This window comes from Hippocampus zosterae, chromosome 1 (genome assembly GCF_025434085.1).
Source record: "Hippocampus zosterae strain Florida chromosome 1, ASM2543408v3, whole genome shotgun sequence".
In the NCBI taxonomy this organism is placed as follows: Eukaryota; Metazoa; Chordata; class Actinopteri; order Syngnathiformes; family Syngnathidae; genus Hippocampus; species Hippocampus zosterae.
Window position 1 is genome coordinate 9637061 of NC_067451.1, and position 21210 is coordinate 9658270.

General features: G+C 40.5%; 2 protein-coding genes across 3 annotated transcripts; both read right to left on the minus strand.

Annotated features, from left to right (window-relative positions):
- Window positions 1-851: 851 nt before the first annotated feature.
- On the minus strand, window positions 852-7281 carry si:ch211-145o7.3 (forkhead box protein N2). The gene is made up of 5 exons (XM_052069663.1): window positions 7057-7281; window positions 4342-4924; window positions 3361-3482; window positions 2238-2293; window positions 852-1279 (listed from the first exon to the last, which is right to left on the minus strand). The coding sequence occupies exons 2-5, from the start codon at window positions 4915-4917 to the stop codon at window positions 927-929; spliced, it is 1107 nt and encodes a 368-aa protein (XP_051925623.1). The 5' UTR covers window positions 4918-4924; window positions 7057-7281; the 3' UTR covers window positions 852-926.
- A 3073-nt stretch (window positions 7282-10354) lies between these two features.
- yif1a (Yip1 interacting factor homolog A (S. cerevisiae)) lies at window positions 10355-20982 on the minus strand. 2 transcript variants are annotated; one of them, XM_052072709.1, is made up of 9 exons: window positions 20959-20982; window positions 17444-17496; window positions 16008-16240; window positions 15143-15247; window positions 14472-14550; window positions 13260-13317; window positions 13020-13175; window positions 12219-12312; window positions 10355-11638 (listed from the first exon to the last, which is right to left on the minus strand). In XM_052072709.1, exons 2-9 carry the CDS (start codon window positions 17472-17474, stop codon window positions 11480-11482), a joined length of 915 nt encoding a protein of 304 aa, XP_051928669.1. In that variant the 5' UTR covers window positions 17475-17496; window positions 20959-20982; the 3' UTR covers window positions 10355-11479. The 2 variants fall into 2 exon arrangements, with proteins under 2 accessions (XP_051928669.1, XP_051928660.1); XM_052072700.1 differs by lacking the exon at window positions 20959-20982 and adding an exon at window positions 17813-17898.
- Between the last annotated feature and the right edge of the window lie 228 nt (window positions 20983-21210).

Below are 21210 nucleotides of genomic sequence, written 5' to 3' on the forward strand. Positions count from 1 at the left end.
CAGCCGGGAGAGCTGGAAAACAGGCAGGACAGTTGCCCTACAGGCCCGGAGCTGGACATGCCTGATCTACAGAAATGAAAAATTGTCAAATCCCCCAAAGTTCAGTGATTTTTCTTTGGTCTCTTCACTTTTTCCTTGCATAATTTGTGACAAATTGACTATGAAAAGTTCCAACTATTTTCTTCGGTGGCTCATGTGAATTAATGTAAATATGAACAGCTGTTACGGTTTAAAAAAAGAAGTACAAATATGTTTTTTAAAAATTTCATCATCTCACTAAAATATTAAAATACAAGTTACCAGAAACGATGGTTAATACCAGGAAAATGTCTGAAGAAACAGTAAGTTTAATTATTATTACTCAGTAACAAAATGGTAATTTAGTAACTTTAAGTAATAAAGTGTATGGAAATTGACTTATTAAACCAGAAAAAGACAATACAGTCACAATAACAAAATGACATATTTTATTTGTTAGATTAAAAAAAGAACATGTAAACAAAAATATATTTTTCATGAATTCTGATGAATAATTGGGCGGACCCTGAAAAGCATCAATGTTTAAAAATGGCAGTTACCATGAGTTGACAACGTTGCGCTACAAGTGACATTAGATTTGACTAGTTAACATCTCCACTTCACTAATAGGACCAGTTCTGTTTTGCCTCCCTTGTAACATGTAGTCATTCTAGGAGTACGCCTTATTATTTAACTACTTACTGTAGCTATCCTACTAGTGAGCCATTGTTGTAAAAAGAAATCAGATTTCATCTGGATTCAAATGACGGTATTTGTGTGTATGTTTGAGCAAGTGCTTGAACACAAGTGATAAGGTACTAGACAATATTAAAAAAAAATACAAGTTTTGCAATCATTGGGCAGTGACGTTGGTGCCGACAAGGATACAGTGATGACCAAAAAGGCTCTTAACACCCACTCCCCGCTAAATCCAGCAGCGAACCAGCTGCCTCCTGTGCCTCAGTGTCCAGCTGTAGGATCTCCACCGTCTCCAGGTCCAACTCGGTGTCATCGGGTAAGACCAGGTACTGGTACTCGGGAGACTGGTAGTAGTGCAACTCGATGTAGCCGCTGTCGGCCAGTGGGTCTTTGCTCAAGTCCCCGCTCAGATCCTCCGCTTGGTATTCCACTGGCTCAATGGCCACTAGCTCCTCATGCTCTGGGGTCAAGGGGAAATCCGGGTGTTCAGAGAAAGCAGGATTATCCCGGCTGGGGGTGTCGGGCGATGGGGCAGACAGCATCAGTGTGTGAGGGAGGCAATCTGCAATGGACAAAATGCTCAACTGCACTGTATGAGAATGTCAAACCGCGAATATTCGGGTTGACCATAGTGCATTGGCACCTAGATACCACAAAAGGGCGCCAAAATACTTTTCTATTACGCGAATAATGGCTAGGTACCTAAAATCAAAGATTCCAGTGCAATTAAATGGAATTGATATTTTTTCCAACGACACTTGATAATCTCACTAAACTTGAGCACGAGAGGTACATCTCACAGAGGAAAAAAAGTGGAAATCCGTTGTAATCAAGCTCATGATGAGCACATATGGAGGCGCGCATGTCAGAGGCGGGCCACATTAAGGAGGCTATTGGTGCGTTACCACGGAAATAGAAGGTTGTCACTATGGTGACAGAAGGCAAACACAGTAACAATGTCGCATGCAGAGAACGTTGGCGAGAGGCTCAATGGCGGCAGCAGTAAAAGTGACAGTGAGCGCTGTTACACCGCTGATGAAATATAAGTAAGGCTCGCCTGCGGGTGACTGGGTTTAAATTTACTCATTACCAGTGGTACCAGGACTAGCAAGGCAGAAATATTATCAGAAGCTCTAAACTACATTTACAACTTGTATTCTGATTGTTTCATGAAGTCATATTCCTTTATTCCCAACAGTCTGCTCTATTCATTTCCAAGTCTTTCTTTTGGCATGTCATGTACATGTTTTGTCCAATCAGATTTAAGCCTCCATTTGTTGCCACGTCAACCTAATCAGCCCAGGCCTTCAAAATCTAAACTCAAAAGGTTTATTTCAGTGGAGTTTTTACAAGCAAAATTACACCTGTGGCATCAGCACACGTTAAGACGCTGAATACGATTTTATTACTTGTTTTCCACTTAAATATCAATAAATAACACTAAAATAAATACGCTGTTTTTCCACTTTGTTGTTGTCTAAGTGATCCTCCAGTTTTGGAATGAGCCTCCATGTACTAACCTGACATTTCCATGGAGTCACACACTACAGACACGCCATAGTCCACACCTTCCAACCTGGAATCAAATTAAAAACACATCAGCTCAAAGTCCAACAAGGGGATAGTTACTCATATTAACTCAGAGATGGGCCACAAATTGTACTCAGCAGGAATTCCATTAATTTAGAATAATAGAAGTGAAGTAAAAATAAGAAGTAATGCTCCAAATAATTACCCAACTCGTCAAGAGAATGAATGTAAAAAATAGTAAAAAAAAATACCACTACTCAAGTAAATGTAAAAAAATATTTTTGCATTAAAACTACTCTAACAAGTGCGGTTGAACCGCTGAGAACAAGAGTGGGCTAAGACTATTTTGTCACTTTCAAGGTAATTGCAGAAAAGGAATGACCTTCACGTGACCTTCGTGAGGACAAGCTGATCACAAAATGGATAGGTGGAATGACCTTCAGAGGTTCTCAAACTAAAATCACGTCCCACCACCATAAAAACCATATTTAAAGTATATTTAGTATTACCATAAGCCACTGTAATATGAATGCCACTATAACAGAACCTGAACATTGCACTATATTAGACAATAACATGTATATTCAAAACTATTCTGTTAAACAGAACTGAAATGCATTCAACAAATGTAATTTAGCAAATAGTTTAAGACACTAACACAGTTACCATTTTAATTCAGGTGTTTTTTTCTCCAAATACAAGTAGAGTAAGCCTGTATTTGACACATTTTACAAATAATGGGTCGAAATTAAGGTTTAGTCCCAGTTTTGACATGTAAGGGCTCGCAGCATTTTTTCCTGAGTCATCACTGCAACACTGGGCCAACTCCCATTTCCATGTTGAAAACAGCTGAGAAAGTAAATAGTACTTCAGCTTTGGTGCCAGTGTATCTGTATGTTATTATAAGTAAATATCATTTTTTAGGTTTCACAAAATTTTGATAGATTTGAAGACTGGCAACATTGATGATCCTGAAAAAAGTAACGCCAATGGAGTTAGCTCACTTTTGTTCACAGCGGTTCAATTTCTACCACAGATTAATTCAACAAATATGACAGACTAAATGTGAGTACTTCAAGACGAAATAGAAAATAAGCGTGATTGGTCTTATACAGGGCAGGTTGATTTATGAGGCTGGTGCTGTTGCTGTGGTAGGCGTGCGTCTTCCGAAGAACTTCTAGCAGTGCCGCTCGATGATCTGGATTCACGCGCCACAGAGATCCTTTCCCCGCCGACTGAAACAACCAAAGCGGTGTTGAAATAGTTTGGGATTTTTTCCATATCAATATACAGTATCACCACAATCAAAATCAAAATAATTTGGAATCTATTCTGTGGAATGGACTGGCTGTACAGGCGTTCTCCCAATATTACTGTTTTCCACCACATACCTGGTTAGTAGGATCTTTATGGTGACTATTTGCATTTCAAAGCTATTTTCTGTAAAATAAATATAGGTTGAATATAAGTTTTGCATGTTGATCCTCAAATTCTGCGCAGTAGGCCAGGAATGGGACAATCTTTTTTTTCATGTAAATTTGTTAACACTGTAAAAGCTATTCGAGTGTTTCCTCTGTGTAATTTATATGTGACTTCCAGATAAGCTATTTGTCCGCGTTGATTCCAAGAAAATAATTGGGTTTCCATCCCATTCATTATTTATGATAAATCATTAACTCATATAAATCAAAATCTTAATTTATCCGCGGTTACTTGTGTAGTTGATCCAGATCAAAATCATTTTTTTTAAATCATCAGCAAGTAAGATAGTTACCAGATTGGGTCCAAGAATTGACCCCTGTGGCACTCCCTAATTGATATAATATCATATAATTCTGTTTTTGGTTTATCTCAAAAAATGTTCTATTTTCTAAATCGTTTTTTAACCACGTATCTGGAATATTTCTTCTCATAGGTTAATATTGTTTTTTGTTTGTTTGTGTTTTTTTAACATCAAAAGCTTTTTTAAGTCAGTAAATTACTTCCATTTATTTCGATGGGAAAAGATGACTTGAGACACTGTGCCTTAAAACACATTAGATTCGGTTCTGTTGGTAGGAATTGACTATGTGGGTGTGAATGCTAGACACCCACCTGACTTTTTTCCCTCTCCATGCGGCAGAAGCTCTTGCTCAAAGACAGATTGTGCCTGACTGAGTTCCTCCATCCCGCGCTGGCTGTCCTGTAGTAGGGGAACTTGTCCATGATCCAGCCGTAGATGTCCTTCACCGGCAGCCTCTTGTCCACCGACTCCTCTATGGCCATGAAAATCAGGCTGCTGAAAGAGTACGGTGGCTTGGTCGAGGCGGGATCCCGTCCGGACTCCCCTCTGGGCTGAGGTCGGGTGGCTTTGGGGAGTGGCTGGAGAGGGAGAAGGTTGCCCCTTTGGTGCAGCCAACTGAGGCACGTCAGGTCATCCTGGTCCCACGTGTTCAGGGAACCCTCCAGGTGTTGGGATGCCATGCAGTTTGAAAGGGGAGAGCACGAGGAGGATGAAGAGGAGGAAGATGAGGAGGAAGATGTGAGGGACTCGGCCATGGTCGGCGACGGAGGGAAGGAGATGGGCGACAGGGGAAGGGAGGTCATGTGACAAGAGGGAGACAAGGGCCCCCCGAAATCGGCGGGACACGGGGACAACGGCGCTAGGGTGTGGCATAGGTTCTCCATCATTCAACTTCTGCAAAAAACACAACAAAAACACCAAGAATTGATCCGCTGATAACAACAACAACAAAAAATTGCTCTCAGCCCTTTCCCTGATTTATCAGTGCAATACTGGGCCACCACCCTAACGTTCCTAAAGTGAGATTAAGAGATGATTACAAGTCTCAAAACGTGAGTAGTGTAGTGAATCCATCTGCATCCTCGGAAGTGAATATGATTTGTCAGTAGTAGTAGTAAGACATAGCTTAAAGCTTTTTTGTTTGTTTGTTTTTAAAGATTATTGATTCATTCTATCGCCCAAATTTCCGCTTGTTGTGGAGTTGAGTCACCTGGATCATACAGCGCTCATACCTCACGTTTGAACATGCAACTCAAAACCCAAAAACTTGTTCCTACCACCAAATGTATTCACGCAATTTAAAAAAAGTGTTTGTAGATCAACTTCAATTCAAATTCAAGTTCAAGTCAACATTATTGTCAACATATGCAACATACAGCACAAATGAAATATCTTTCCCCTCAACCACAGGAGAGAGAGGAGCCGCTGCAGGTGCTTGCACCGCCATCAAAAGAACAGTTGGGATAAAATGACAAAATAATCCAACACAACATATAAGACACAGACATGCAATCTCAACCACTTTTTCTGCATACACTTTGTTGTTTGAAGCAGTTATAGATGAAAGAGGAGCGAATCAAAGTGTCCTTTTCACCAGCGGACAAAGACGTCATGCTGAAAATGTGCACACGTCTGCTACAAGCTAAGTTTGAAAGCAACAAGAAGCTGTATTGTCCGTTGATGAAAAAGAGATTGGCTCACATCTCCTGTCCCATGTAAATCCGCTTCAATTCCAAGCCGCGACTCCCATTTCCACATACGCATCGGCGCTCTGCGCGGACGCTCCTTTCTTCTCATAGTCAGTTCCACAGGTCATCCATCCATCCAGCCGCAGACTGTCCAACAGCACCGACATTTCAGCTGAACAAAGCTGGGGTGTGAAAAATGCTGCCAATTTCAGGCGCAAAAACACAAGCGCCCCGTGACTGTCCAGCAACGACAGTCAGATGGCGCCGACATTCCTCCCAATCAAAATCAGTGCTGGTACACACACGCGTGCTGCCGAGAAAGCGCACCCACCAAGCTAAGATTCTTCTCTTTTGATGAATGTTGTGGCCAAAAAATGCTGAAAACAATCCGCGCCAGAGCCACACAACGTAACAACACCACCGTGTGACAAAATAAAACTCAAAAACAACCAAAACAAAAAAAAGCAAGGCTCTTGAATAGAACTTGCCATCTTGGGGAAAAACACATTTGGTGCTGATTTCTGTGAACAAAATCAACTGTCACCAAACTTGTTTAGAAACGATGGATATAAAAAGTCTACACACCCCTATTTGAATAATGGGGGCTTGTGTGCTCTGTGGAACGAGGGACACACTACTCACAAGAACTCAAATAAAAAATACCCAGCTGATCTCAAAACACTTTTGTGCGTCATAGGTTTTCCATCCATTGTATTTATGCAGCGCTAACGTAAACTTAGTCCAATACTTCCATCTATATGACAATTGAGTTGGCCAAACTCACACTTATCAAATACAGGAAGACGAGAAATTTAAGTTCCATCTATTTAATGTAATCGATAGACACTATAGAATCTCAAACAAAAACGTGTGCATACATATTTTTAAAGCTGCATTTTCTATTGGGTTGAGGTCTGGAGATGGGACTTTTTGGCCACTTCATAGCTTTCATTTTTCTCATGCAAATCCTGGATCTTGTCTCAAGAAAGTTAGGCAGTTATCCATTTGATTTAGCCTCAACTCTGATGTGCATCCATTCGAACGTTCAAAGTCCATTGTGTGGTCGTGGCAGGTAACATGGTATAGCTTCAGGACTCACTCAACAAGACGTGGTCGTGCTCGAGTGCGTGTGGTTGTGTGCGCGCACACACACTGCGCGCCTTCAAGGCACAAAGCGGTTCAAATGGCAAATGGCGCCGCTATCTTAAGTTTCAGTCCTCTCTGTGTAGTCAAGAATTTGAAGCCGCCCTTTTGCTCTCAGGTGAGCCACCGGTTCCTAATTGTTCACTTTGATCTATTCGTATGTGCGAATAAAATGAAATTCGACTTGAGACTTACCCTTGCGGCCCGTCAAGATTCGTCTTTGTCAGGGTTCAAGGTGGATTTAGGAGACCCGAAATTTTGAACCGCAACCCCTCTGTAGCTCTCCCTTTCTTGTTCCGTGTGCTTTGACTTGTGGTTTGGGTTGCCACGGGAACCGAAAAGGACGCTTAGCAGCCGGCGGGTTCCCGGCAGACAGGCGTGCGCGCTCCCGCTTACATCGCTCAGCGTCACTAAACACTGGAACATGATACAGTCCACTCTCGCCAGCTTCAGGATTCTGCACTAACTAGTACGTTCTTTGTTCTTATAGGAGGACAACTACGTATTAGTGAGGCTAAACTGTGCGCACGTTATCATTTGAAACACAACTAGTGTGCTGAATTGTAAGGACAAAGTATACCAGTGCAGCACTAGATTATTAGCAAGGTTTAATTGTGTTAAGTAGTGGCACTAGTGGTGGAAATAAAGATTAGTTTACGAGTTGACAATCTTGAAAGAAGAATCTCGCTGAACACGTCGATGAACCGGGATGGCCACGGTGGGAGAACACAATTTCAACCACAGGCTGTTGTCAAAGCGCTCTATAAATAAAGATTTACTGTATTGTATTTTGAAATCGTCTTTTTTTAAATCTGACATCCGAAAAACGAACAATTAAAAACTGATGTTCTCAAATGTTAGTTGGGATATTAAGTTCTCTGTGGCACCAGACACTAGTGACCCGCTGGCCAGTAGCCGGGTTGAGGATGCACTTTTTCATGAGTGATCAGTGAAAGATTAAAATTTCAACTTGAAAACTTTATTTATTGTCGAAAAGAAGTTTTCATTTAACTTATTAGAAGATATGCAGATGATGAGCTTGGGAGATCTCTGTACTTTTTGTTCGAATAATAATAATTTTAAAAATCAGCTATATACTCTATTTTTTAACTTTCTGAGATTGGAAAAAATGGGAACATGTTATAAATCTGAAACACTCTTTAACAAGAATGTTCTTGAAGGAATTTAAATGAAGTCAAGTGTTGGAGTTTATAATTCAAAAAGTTGACGCCAACATTTTCCGTTATACGGCAAATGTCGGTTTTTGTTTGGCTTGTTCACCATCAATATATGGTGGCGGCCTTGAAAAAAAGTAAGATACTCACTTGTTCAATTAGCAGAGTATGGTTTCGATCCATCGACCTCTGGGTTATGGGTCCAGCACGCTTCCGCTTCGCCATTCTGCTGGCGATCGTGCGTCCGCGGTACATCATCATAATCATGTATGACGTAGTGTATTGCCCCAGAATTACTGTTCAATGACAAATGTTTTTTTTCAGCGCATTTGTTTATCGAGAAAATCCCTATCAATAAATACATGAATGCCTTAAGACACATCTTATCGCACTTTGGACACCCCTGCTCTATCCAAAAACTAACCATTAGTGAATGCTTGTTGGTGTGAACCCTGCAATTGGCTGGCGGTCAATCAAGGATGTACTCTGGGAAGTCAAGTGTTGGAGTTTATAATTCAGAAAGTTGACGCCAACATTTTCCATCATACGGCAAATAAATGTCGGTTTTTGGCTTGTTCACCATCAATAATTGGTGTCGGCCTTGAAAAAAAAAAACGAGACGTTCACTTGCTCAATTAGCAGAGGATGGTTTCGATCCATCGACCTCTGGGTTATGGGCCCAGCACGCTTCCGCTGCGCCACTCTGCTAGTGAGTGCCGATTCGCGGTACATCGTCATAATCATGTATAACGTAGTGTATTGGCCCAGAATTATATTGTTCAATGACCAATGGTTTTTTTTCAGCGCATTTGTTTATCGAGAAAATCCCTATCAATAAATACATAAATGCCTTACGACACATCTTATCGCACTTTGGACACCCCTGCTCTATCCAAAAACTAACCATTAGTGAATGCTTGTTGGTGTGAACCCTGCAATTGGCTGGCGGTCAATCAAGGATGTACTCTAGGAAGTCAAGTGTTGGAGTTTATAATTCAGAAAGTTGACGCCAACATTTTCCATTATACGGCAAATAAATGTCGGTTTTTGGCTTGTTCACCATCAATAATTGGTGTCGGCCTTGAAAAAAAAAACCGAGACGTTCACTTGCTCAATTAGCAGAGGATGGTTTCGATCCATCGACCTCTGGGTTATGGGCCCAGCACGCTTCCGCTGCGCCACTCTGCTAGTGAGTGCCGATTCGCGGTACATCGTCATAATCATGTATAACGTAGTGTATTGGCCCAGAATTATATTGTTCAATGACCAATGGTTTTTTTTCAGCGCATTTGTTTATCGAGAAAATCCCTATCAATAAATACATAAATGCCTTACGACACATCTTATCGCACTTTGGACACCCCTGCTCTATCCAAAAACTAACCATTAGTGAATGCTTGTTGGTGTGAACCCTGCAATTGGCTGGCGGTCAATCAAGGATGTACTCTAGGAAGTCAAGTGTTGGAGTTTATAATTCAGAAAGTTGACGCCAACATTTTCCATTATACGGCAAATAAATGTCGGTTTTTGGCTTGTTCACCATCAATAATTGGTGTCGGCCTTGAAAAAAAAAACCGAAACGTTCACTTGCTCAATTAGCAGAGGATGGTTTCGATCTATCGACCTCTGGGTTATGGGCCCAGCACGCTTCCGCTGCGCCACTCTGCTGGCGAGCATAGGTCCGCGGTACATCATCATAATCATGTATGACGTAGTTTATCGGCCCAGAATTATACTGTTCAATGACAAATGGGTTTTTTCAGCGCATTTGTTTATCGAGAAAATCCCTATCAATAAATACACGAATGCCTTAAGACACATCTTATCGCACTTTGGACACCCCTGCTCTATCCAAAAACTAACCATTAGTGAATGCTTGTTGGTGTGAACCCTGCAATTGGCTGGCGGTCAATCAAGGATGTAACTCTACCTCTCATCCATTGTCAGCTGGGATAGGTTAACTCGTGACCCTTACGATCAGGATAGACAATTGATAAAAGGATGTGAACACCAATATCACACCAACTTTGAATGGTTTTGGAATTAGGGTGATGATTCTGTTTGAGGGGAAAAAAACTACACGCGTAATTGAAAAAGGATTTAAAATGTAATGTCTATAGATGTCACAAGATGGCAGCAAAGCACTACACGAAGCTCCTTTACTTACCAAGCATATTCCTTGAGCCCAAGATGCCACAAGATAGTGCCAAAATGCTACTTCGAGTAGAGGGGGAAAAAAGTGACAAACTTCTAACTGGCAGTCAACATTTCATTATGGAACCAACGAACAAACAAGGAAGAGTCAAAGGGGCCTGCAATTGAATACACAAAGCTGAATATATTTATTTTTTTCCTACGAAAATTCAAACAGTGTCATGCTTTGATATATTTCAGATAAATAAAAATCCATATTTTGAAATGATGGTGACGTTATAACCAAGTTGTTTATGGAAAGGATATTCAGCATTTATGACATAAACTAATGCATGGTCCAGTACACGGTATCACTTTTGGATGACTAGTCTGTAATTGAAATTTACTAGTTAACTATTGTGCATCTCCAGGAACACAATTAGGCTCGACGAGTACGTATGCTTCATGCACTAGTAGCCTCCTCATGAAGGATGTATAAATGAATGCAAAAAATGGCTTTCCTTAAAACCGTTTATTTATTGCATATCCTTAAAATCCAGGTTTAAGGTCCATCGACTATTATGCCCTTTATCCTCTCTGGTAATTCAGCATACTGGTAGAACGACTGTCTTCACAGTGATGTCACCCCCACCCCCACACACTACTAAGTGACATTTCTCCACACTACTATGACAACTCTGGCGTACTAATAGTTAAACTATGTCATTTGTGAGGCAACACAGTGCACAAGTTCACATCTGGCACAGCACTGCTAACCGTACTAGTTAGATTTGATTATGAATGAGTTGGCCAAATTTGGCACCAGTGGGGGTTTTAAAAAAAAATCTTGTGAGACAGTCACTCCACTGATGCGCCATAGCCATTCTACAAAGGCACTGAATTGGGTTACAAGTGAGGACAAAGAGTCTTGGTACATGGTGCTGAAGCTGGACATTAAGGATAGGTAATAAATGATGGAAATGGCCTTTACTTTTCATAAAGGAAATTAGTTGAATCCAATGATGAAACCAAGCTCTGGATTTGACAGCCCTTGTTTGTTTGTTTTTTTTTTAAAGGTAAGATGGCAGAAAATGAACTTTTGTCAAAATCACTGCACAATCAATTTTTTTGTATACGTTTCATACAATTTGGTTAACTCAAGTACACAATTTCCTTTTTACAACCTTTTTGATAGCTCAACATTGCGCACGCGTGGAGGGACAAAACTGCGCGTGTGGAGAAGAAGGCGAGCGCATGGCCACGCGCGCCAAAGCACTTGGAAGGCGCCGGCTCACGTGAACGCGTCACAGTCACCTGACCAGGTGAGAGGTTAACCAGTAAATGATGATTGGCTGAAAGAGCGCGGTCGCCATGGTGATGTACATGCGCATTTGGGGTTTGGCGCTGGAGCTAGTGGACATGGAGTCTGACGTCAGTGACGTCAGGATCTTCATTTTCAGGGAACGCACCTGCACACATTTCACAGTGAGATGATACTCCCGCTTTATTAGGTACACCACGAGGGTGGAAAGTACTGACTACAGTGGTACCTTGACTTACAGGGGATCCCACGGCAAAACGCTTCCTCACAACAATATATTCTTTACGTCCCCACGGCGCTAAACATAGTTTTCTATTAATATTATGTTTGTGGAATATGAATTAAGCAGATTCATCCATCAGTTGCCATCAATGTCAGGGCTCAGCCATTCTGTGAAGTCACATCCTCAGCTGTTGGCTGAAACTGACATAAAAGTGCCTTCAGGCTCGCACTGCCAACGTCACGTTACAAACCTAGAAACCAGGTAAGCCGTCAACAAATACAACTGCAACTCTCCTTGCCCACGTGTGATGGCATTAGAGTACTTTCATTGGCCGATGATCATACCACTTGAGGAGCACCATATCTTGACCTCACTTGTACCTTAATCAAATCTTATCTCGCATGAAATGCACAGAAAAAAAAATTCAACAGCAACGGATTGGGGGTTGTAGCACTTGTAAGTCAAGGTACCACTCCATTTGTACTTGGTAAGACTAAATGCTTACAATGAAGAACATAAGGGCACAAGAGGACCACGCAAGTGCCACAAAGTAGCCGTCACTGCCGAACAGCAAGCCGCATAGCACGGTGAAGATCATCCTGGAGAATGAACATCGACATTTAGCAGACAATAACTCGCCACAGGGAGTCCTCGGTTTATGACGATACTGACAAAACCTTTTGAGGTTACCAACTGTACGATATCGGACTAGTTTGCTGGGCGGGGAAAAAAAATGTGTGCGGTTATGCTGCACAACAATGCACGCTCGCTGACCACTATACTCAAGATTTTTTTATTTTGTTGTTTCATTTTTATCGCCAAGTAATGCGTTCAAAACAACTGCTTACTTATGTTTTTTTCGAGCTGCTTAGCAATTGAATGAGTGAACATTTCATACAGCAAATATGACCACCTACAAGTGGTCTTATCACATTACTGAAAGAAATGTAAGTAAATAAAATTAGTTAGCCTACTTACTTTCTGGGATTAGAAATTGTAAATGCTAACAACCAAAGTTTATTTTCACGCATCATTTAAAAAAAAAAAGACAAAAATGGAAATGTGTGTTTTTCACAGAATAGCGACGATATATAACATTACAGATTTTTGACACCAAATCATGTCAATCTAATCGTAAATAAAAAAATGTATTGCATATTGCAGAAATAGGTCTGGGCTTTTACAGTTCGTCGGTATATCGTTCTGTAAACGGGTCCATCATTAATTGCCAATGTAGAACTCCGACGTAAACCGAGGAACCCTTGAAGATACCACATTACTTGTCAAGCACTTCTGGAATATTTACCCGACATATTTGTATCCACTGTAGGCGATGAGGTCAAAAGTAGACAGGTCGCTGTGTACCGTCAGCAAGTACAAACTGAGCAGCATCACCAACACCTCGATGATCACCCACACCAAGGCGGTGCTGGCGCAGAGTCCCAGCACCTCTGGACTGAACCTAAACCACAAAGTCAGTCAACATGTCAACACACAAGAAGATGGAGAAGAAGAAGAACCACAACGACAAAAACGAACATATTACCTTTTCTGAATGCCAAGAGCCATTCCAGCCAGTAAAATGTAGGTAATGAAAGCCATTGCTGCAACCGCAAAAAGGGCACATCATGAAGACATTCCAAGCTGACAGTTATCGGTCACATGTGAATTGTACAGCAAAAATGACAATTTTACAGACAAAGCAAAGTCCAGCCAGCCGACACCAAGCCATACCAATGCAGGTTGTATTGGTATGTACAGACTGTACATATCGTTTCTTATAATAATACTTAACTAAGTTTATAATTTCATATGTACCTGTGGCTAAAGAGTGAAGCGTGGAAAGTCTGTTGGCAAAATATATGAGTGTAGTCAGTGAATGGGGCATGAACTGCCAAGAGCCTGTCAAATTCAGATCCTCACTTTTATCATTGGGAAAGTCATTTTCCAATAACAACTCTATGGGCTGCAGTTTTTCCGCGATGAGTTGGTGTGGGTGTGAGGGTTGAAATGATGACTGTAATTTGTGGTTGTCCAGTTCAGGTACTTTCGCTGGCGTCACTCAGGGTCTTAGTCTCTACCACCATAGTCTGAATGTGTTACGTGTGAGTGAGTGAGTGAGTGAGTGAGTGAGTGAGTGAGTGAGTGAGTGAGTGAGTGAGTGAAATAAAAACTTGTATGACGTAAATTGCTTGGAAGTGATCATTTCCATTTCAATAGAAGGGTTGATTCAAAAAGAGACGTAGTGGAATTTCAGACTTCGTTCAGATGAACAATGAGGAATTCGCCAATTCAGGAGGTGACAATAAATGAAATGCTTAACCTTAATCATGCTACCATCACAACTTGTAAATTAGCGTAACGGACCATGAAGTGGTTATTTTGGTCACTGATGCGGTTTGACCTTTACTATCTATCAATTTGGTTATGCCTAAATTGTCAATTATCCTGGCTTGATCTGGACCTTTCAGTTCCATTGATTATCGGCACAGAAATGGCCAATCTCCTCAACTACACATTCACGCAACATGGCGTTATGATGAAGTCACATCTGGCAGACATATCTTGCAGCACAACCCCAAACAAGTTTTTGTTATGGTTTCATTTTCAGATCACAGCCAAGGTTTTTAGCTCTATTGCAGTTGGCTGCGTCTCTTCAAGTCTGCGGAATTCACTCTCATACCGACATCCAAAAGCATCGCCACCCCCCATCCTGACCACCACCCACCTATACAGCAGTTCTTTCAAGTTGGCTTACTTGGTATGTAAAGATCAGGTGCGTTGACGTCTTGTCTTGGCGTTAACGGAGTGTCTCGATGGTAGCGAACTTCCCAATCCTAGCAAGAGTCACCAAGTTCGTTAAGACGTGAGCATACCCCAATGGACATACAGTGGTACCTTGAATCAGCAGCAATTCGGCCAATAGTTATGCATTCTTCAAAAAAAAAAAAGGTGTGTATGTGTGTGTGTGTGTGTGTGTGTGAAAACAACAAAGTATAGAGAGTTTTTTGTTTTGGCGGGCTGCAATAGGTTAAGGACATTTAATTCATTTCAACAGATGATTTTTGATCTGAGTGTTTTGAGTTTAAAGCATGGTCACCAACAAATTAATTTCACAGCTCAAAGCACGAAAAAATGTAAATAAACAAATCTTTTTGGCCCAGTTAAGTGAAACTGAATCATTCCCAACTACAGAGTGAGTGTGGGAATCGCTGCTCGAGAAAGGCTCTAATTGTGTTGAGCAATACTGCAATGTGTTTTTACATGCACATGGCTTATCGTAGCACTATTGGGATGCTCCCAACTTAAATTCCAATGCTCACTTTCCACAGATTAAGGGAGAAAATATCTCTTCGCGGCTAAATAAGTCATATGAAAATATGATAGAGGAGCCGCTTTTCACAAGTGGCGAATGCATTGTCCAATTACCTGATGCGTATATGGAAACATGAGGATCATGAGTTTCTTCACCACATATTTGGTGTCCACGGCAAAGAAGTATTTCAATTTGTTCACAGACATGAATCTGCTGATCTGAAAGGCACAGAAGACGAATAACAGTTTTAATTATCACATGTACTCAATCAAAGACCTGAGTCAGTCATTGTTTACGTGGGTGCTAACGGGCCTCACATTTGGCCTTGACACTGCCAAATGTTGTTCGACAGGTCTGATGGCGTCTTTTAGGGTTTGCTTAGTAGGATACGACTACTGGCCTCATTTTGGTTCTCATGTTATGAGCGCTCCTGATTGGTTATAAGTCAAATCGACCCATTGAAATTGACTATTGATTTTGCGTCCCCTGGCACCTTATCTAAAACCAACAGTCTCAAACTTGGGTTTTAAATTGTACAGTGATTTTAAATTGGACTGGCAAATTGGTGCTGTTGTTGCATTCAGCTTTTTTCATCTTGGGCAGCTGGGTAATGTAAAGCCACTCCTTCCTCAATAGCACTAAAAAACAGTAACTCGTGCTTTTGTTACTTCTTAGGAGTACTGTAATGCACTTCATTTAAGAGTCAGCCAATCTTCCTTAAAGTGTCTCCTGTTGATCCAAAATGCTGCTGCTCGCCAACTAACTGGAGCTAGTAGGGGCTAGCTCCTAATAAGTTATGGGTTAAAATGACACTTTTTTTTGTTGGTCTTTGAGAACTAATTTGCAGTGTCACCTAATACATTCTCAAAAATGAGGTCATAAGAAGATTCAAGGGATGAAAAAGTTGTTTACCAATACTAACACATAAAGAATACCAAGACTAGCAACTAAATACTGACTGAAGATTTTGAATCTCACCTCTTTGTTAACCATGTCCTTGCCTTGGTTGGCCAAGGACGACCCGTACATGACAGCGGCATTGGCCATGGGATCAGCAAACAAGTTGCTGACTCCCGCTTGCGTGTCGTTTTGGGGGCCTGCCATGCTGTAGTCTGGAGTGTAATAGCCCTGAGTGTTCATGCCTGAGGCGCTGGTGTCGTCGAACAACATGGACTCCCCGCCCGTCGGAGTTCCACGACCCCTCTGTTTACCTAAGGGAACAATTAATTAATTAAGAATTAATTGAACTTGTTCCGTGACCTTGACTTTGGTTTAATAATTTGATAAGATACAGCACCATACTGCGTTAAAAAACTGAAATCAAAATAAAACTGAACACAGGGAAATGAACTTGTTTTCTAAAGTATATTGTAGGTACTTTAAAATGTGTGTGCTGGCTTCAGCACTAAAAAAGTACCAAAGCAATTTTTATATTTTAAAACAAGGCCACAAATCCCAGAATTTGTGAGAAATATATATATTTTAATAGCTGAAATGTTCTCATTTTTAAAATTTTACTTTATCAAGAACAAGTCTATAGAAAGAATTTGAATGGCCATGTTTTTCCAGTTATGATTCCACTGCATATACTGATTTTTCATTTTTTGGACATGGCATCCTTTCAGTATCAGCATTGAGGTACTTTAGACAGGTATATTATCAAAGTTATAATTTTGGTGTTGAGAAAACACGAGCTCAAAGTTTGCCTCTAAGGGTGTGTCCAAATGAGTGACCTCGGTAGCTTGAGTTGATTTGGCCTGTCAGTCTGTGTGTGAGAGATTGGGTATTAGTTGTGACCAACAGCAGCTCCAAACAGCAAAATCCACATGTTCGAGCCATGAATTTGCCATTCTATTCCAGTCTGTATCTCTTGCAGGCTTTTTGTTGCAACCTGCTGATGACAGATGACCCTTCCCTCTTGGCACATCCTGTTTGAAGCATTGCCACAGTGAGGTTCATTTGGTAGGGTTTTATTGATGTCATAATGTCAAAATGTGAATAGCCTGATGAAGATCAGTTTTTAAAAAAACATACAATAATTGACCCAGGACGTTTGCTGCATTGCTCCACACATGGATCAAACACCTGATGTGATCTTTTTCAGTCCGGCTCCTTATTGTTCACTTAAATTGTGATACATCCTGATATGAAATGTCACAAGAAAACCGAATATCCCAAATCTCCTGTGAGTAGTCTAGTTGCCTTGACTCATTCAAATCTGGTACAATATAGCAGTTCTCATTTGTATGCAAGTTGACCAAATGTTGTAGTGTATATGAGTATTAAGACTTGCTTATGCCACCAATTTCGTGCTTAGCGACAACTTCGGGAAGTAATAACGAAGAATAGATAACAGTTATTTTTAAAAACGATGACTGTTTTACGGCAACGTTGGTGATTCGCGTTCCACTTACTTGCTCGGTATCCGTGATGTGGCAAATCCATTGCAGGTTCTCGCTGACGTTAGCTTCCCAAATAAAAATAAAAAACAGTGACACATTACCTATGCATGCGAAGAATATGCGCATTACACCGCAAGGCTCATAGGCTGGTAATTAGGATAAATCTAACGTCATACAAGTCCAATGATTATTGATGTGCTAAATGCTAATACTTTTGCTCTAAACTTTAACACCTACTCAGTAACTGCTTGCTATCGAGGCGCAGCCTCGAAAAGGGAGGTTGCGATTCTAAACAACACAAATCTAACAAAACATAAATATCCGATTCACATTTCACAACACATACCATAACAACACACAAAAAACACGAAGGAGAGGAACTTACCTAGCCCGCTAACGTTAGGTAGCTACGTGGCTAATCAGCTGACCCCGCCTGCTCTCTGCGATTGGTTTACGTCATGTTGCCTGCGTGGCACTGCACGCACGTAAGTAAAATAACTCATGGGATGAACAATAAAAATTGGGTCAGGATTTATATCCAATAAAAGTACAGTATGTTACCCCACCTCAGGCTTAATACCACATTTTAATATGATTTAAATGTGTTGGTCAAACTCATCCTCGTCAAATTAGGCCAAAAATAAAACAGGTACATTCACTGGCCTAAACCGATTTGTTCAACTCAAACTAATACAATTGGTCTGAAATAAAATGATTCATTTTCTTTCTTTAATTTGACCTCCCCATTTAAGACACACATTACTGTTCACCAATTCGGATTAATGTGTTTTTATTTAAAACGAATAAAGATTTGTTTCAATAAACAGATACTGTATACATATTTATAATACAAGTACACCGTGGCCAAAAGATTTGAGAATGACACACGTATTAATGTCCAGTGCCTATTTTGTTTTCATGATGATAATTTTACATGTACTCCAGAATGTTTTGAAGCGTGATCAGATGGATTTCAATAAATTGCAAAGATGCTCTTTGCCATGAAAATGGGCTTCAGTGAACCTCAAAGAGAGAGGCTCAATTGCTGTGAAGAAGGCTTCAGCGGGCTAGAGAAAGTGCATAAAACACCAGGACTGTCTCTTAAAGTTGGTTCATCTGCAGGCTCGGAACACCACCAGTGCAGAACTTAAGTCAGGAATGGCAGCAGGCAGATATGAGTGCATCTACATTTACAGTGCGGCAAATACTTTTGGAGGATGGCCTGGTGTCAAGAAGCACAACAAAGAAACCACTTCTCCCCATGAAAAACATTATGGACAACTCCAAGCATTGATTATAGAATAATGACCTGCGGTCAGTCAGGATGTGGCCCAGAAATTAATTGACAGCATGCCAGGGCGAATTGCAGAGGTCTTGAAAAAGAAGGGTCAGCAACTCTGCATAAAGTTAACGTAATGGTTCATAAAATCCTTTCACACTTCTGAAATGCTTGTAGTTATATTTTAGTTTATCATAGTACATGTTACATGTTACAAAAAGAACACTGAAGCAAGAACTGTGAAAAACAACACTTCTCAAAACTTTTGCTCATGACTGTACGAACATTCCCATGGATTTATTAGTAAATGAAGCCCAATCTATTTTCAAATGTACACAGTTTATCACAGTAATACAGTATAACAATGTTCTTAACTAAAGTTCCAACGCTCACTAAGCACAGATAAAGGGTCGGAATATCTCTTTAGGGTGTGATAAGGCGTAAGAAAATATGACAGGGGAACCGCTTCTGACAACTGATGATGAACATGTTGTCCAACTACCTCGTGTGTGTGGGAACATGAGTTTCTTCAGCATATATCCGGTGTCTATGGCAAACAAGTATTTCAGCTCATTCACAGACATGAATTTGGTGATCTGAAAGGCAGAGAGGAAGTGCAAACATTTTAATTTGCCAAATGTACTCGACCTTCTGCCAAAATCAATAACTGCTTCCGAGTTCGTCATTGTTGACGTGGGTGCTAAATTGCCTCAAATTTGGCCGTGACACCTATCTAATGTTGTCTGACCGGTCTGACGACATCTTTCATGGTTCGCTTTTGGGCCATTCACAGTCAACGTGGGGATTTATTTGTAATTATTAAAGAGTTTTCTGTTGAGTTGCCAGTCAAATTTGACCCATTTACAAAAAACAGAACTCAATCGTGAACTTGTTCTCTGAGCAACTCTGTAACTTGCTGTTTCTTGCTGTATTAAAAGTGCATAGAAATGTCTTGTCTGGACATTGTTGTAACATTTTTTTCCTTACCTAGATGCATCAATGTGGGAGAAGACGAGCTACAGAGACATTCAAAACGTAAACTGGCACGTGTGTCACTTTTGCGACTATCTGTTTTTGCTATTAGAAATAAAGCAACTTTTAATGCACTTGGATCAGACAATGCTTAATTTAAACACATTCCTTTTTTTAAATCGAAAAATAGGCCCCTCACCCATCATTAGGTTCCAAAAGGTCAGAAATTATCAAGAAAAAAATCAGTACTATTCTATAATGCACCTGAGAAGACATTTTGGGGTATTTTTTAACTGTATCTATATCTGATTTCCAAAATGCCAAACAACTTGATTGCAAAACAGACAATTCATAAATTTGTTTTACTTTTTAATTTAAAACATTGTTAATCATATATTTCTATGAAGATTACATTTGATTTTGACGTGCGTTTAAAAGGCTGGAAAATATTTTTATTTTGAAGCCGGAAACAAATCTTATTTTGAAATAATTAAACGTATTTCCGGCCTCTCGGTAGGGTTTGAGGTCGGCACATCTGTTCGAAAGCGTCTTGGCATCACGATGCCAAATGTGAACAGCATGTCAATGAGGAACGTTTCAATTTAGGAAAAAATATTTTAATTGAACTAGGAAAGTCATTGCTCCCCACATGAATCAAACACCTGTTGTGAATTTTGCAGTTCAGCTCCTTATTGTTCAATAAAAGTGTGATTCACCCTGAAATGTCACCCGACATCAAAATGTCTTACCCAAAATCTAGTTTATTTACCTTGGTTCGGTAAAAGTCGGGAAACATTGGTACAGTAAAACGGTTCTCATTCGTCTGCAAATGTGGCTGAAGATAACCGCCTCGGATCATGCTTGTCCCCCTAACGACTTCTTTGTAAGTACAGTAATAACTAAGAATAGATGACCGTTATTTAAAAAAACGATGACTGTTTTGCAGCAGCATTTGTGATTCACGTTCCACTTGCTCGGTGTGGTAAATTCAGCTCTTATTATCGCTGACGTTAGCTTCCATAATAAAAAAAGGGGACACATTCGGCAATACATACGAAAACGTACTCCGCTGCTGTTTTAAATGCTGATGCTTTAGCTCTAAACTAACAGCTACTTCACATTCGTTACAAGCTATCGAAGCACAACAGCTCAGAGTAATAGTGTGGCTCACAACGCCACACAACATTTTAGCTGAATAATACATGTCCGATCAGAAGTGTACAGCAAATGCCCTAATAATTCACACCAAATAATAATACGAATGAAATGAACTTTCCTAGCCTGCTAACTTTTGGTAGCTTCTGGGAGGCTAATCGGCCGACCACGCCTGTTCACGGTCATATTAGCTGACGTTGACGTCACGTTGGCTGCGCAGACGCATGTACGTATTACGTTCGTGTTCAAACTTACCCGGTACATTTTGTGTCTGGACGGTATGGTCGAACATTAGAAAGCCACAACAACCGCTTAAAATAATTAAAAAGTAATGACAAATACATTTGGGAGCTTAGTTTTATAAAGTAAACTG

What these genes read in the sequence shown, in the direction of transcription:
- si:ch211-145o7.3 (XM_052069663.1), bottom strand. Translation starts at nt 4,917, where the DNA reads ATGATGGAGAACCTATGCCACACCCTAGCGCCGTTGTCCCCGTGTCCC. An exon ending in TGGAGAGGGAAAAAAGTCAG is followed by an intron (nt 3,483 to 4,341) that starts GTGGGTGTCTAG and finishes TGGTTGTTTCAG; the next exon opens with TCGGCGGGGAAAGGATCTCT. An exon ending in CTCATAAATCAACCTGCCCT is followed by an intron (nt 2,294 to 3,360) that starts GTATAAGACCAA and finishes ATTTGATTCCAG; the next exon opens with GTTGGAAGGTGTGGACTATG.
- yif1a (XM_052072709.1), bottom strand. Translation starts at nt 17,474, where the DNA reads ATGGATTTGCCACATCACGGATACCGAGCAA. An exon ending in TGTTTCCATATACGCATCAG is followed by an intron (nt 14,551 to 15,142) that starts GTAATTGGACAA and finishes GACTCTTGCTAG; the next exon opens with GATTGGGAAGTTCGCTACCA. An exon ending in AGTGGATACAAATATGTCGG is followed by an intron (nt 12,313 to 13,019) that starts GTAAATATTCCA and finishes TTCATTCTCCAG; the next exon opens with GATGATCTTCACCGTGCTAT.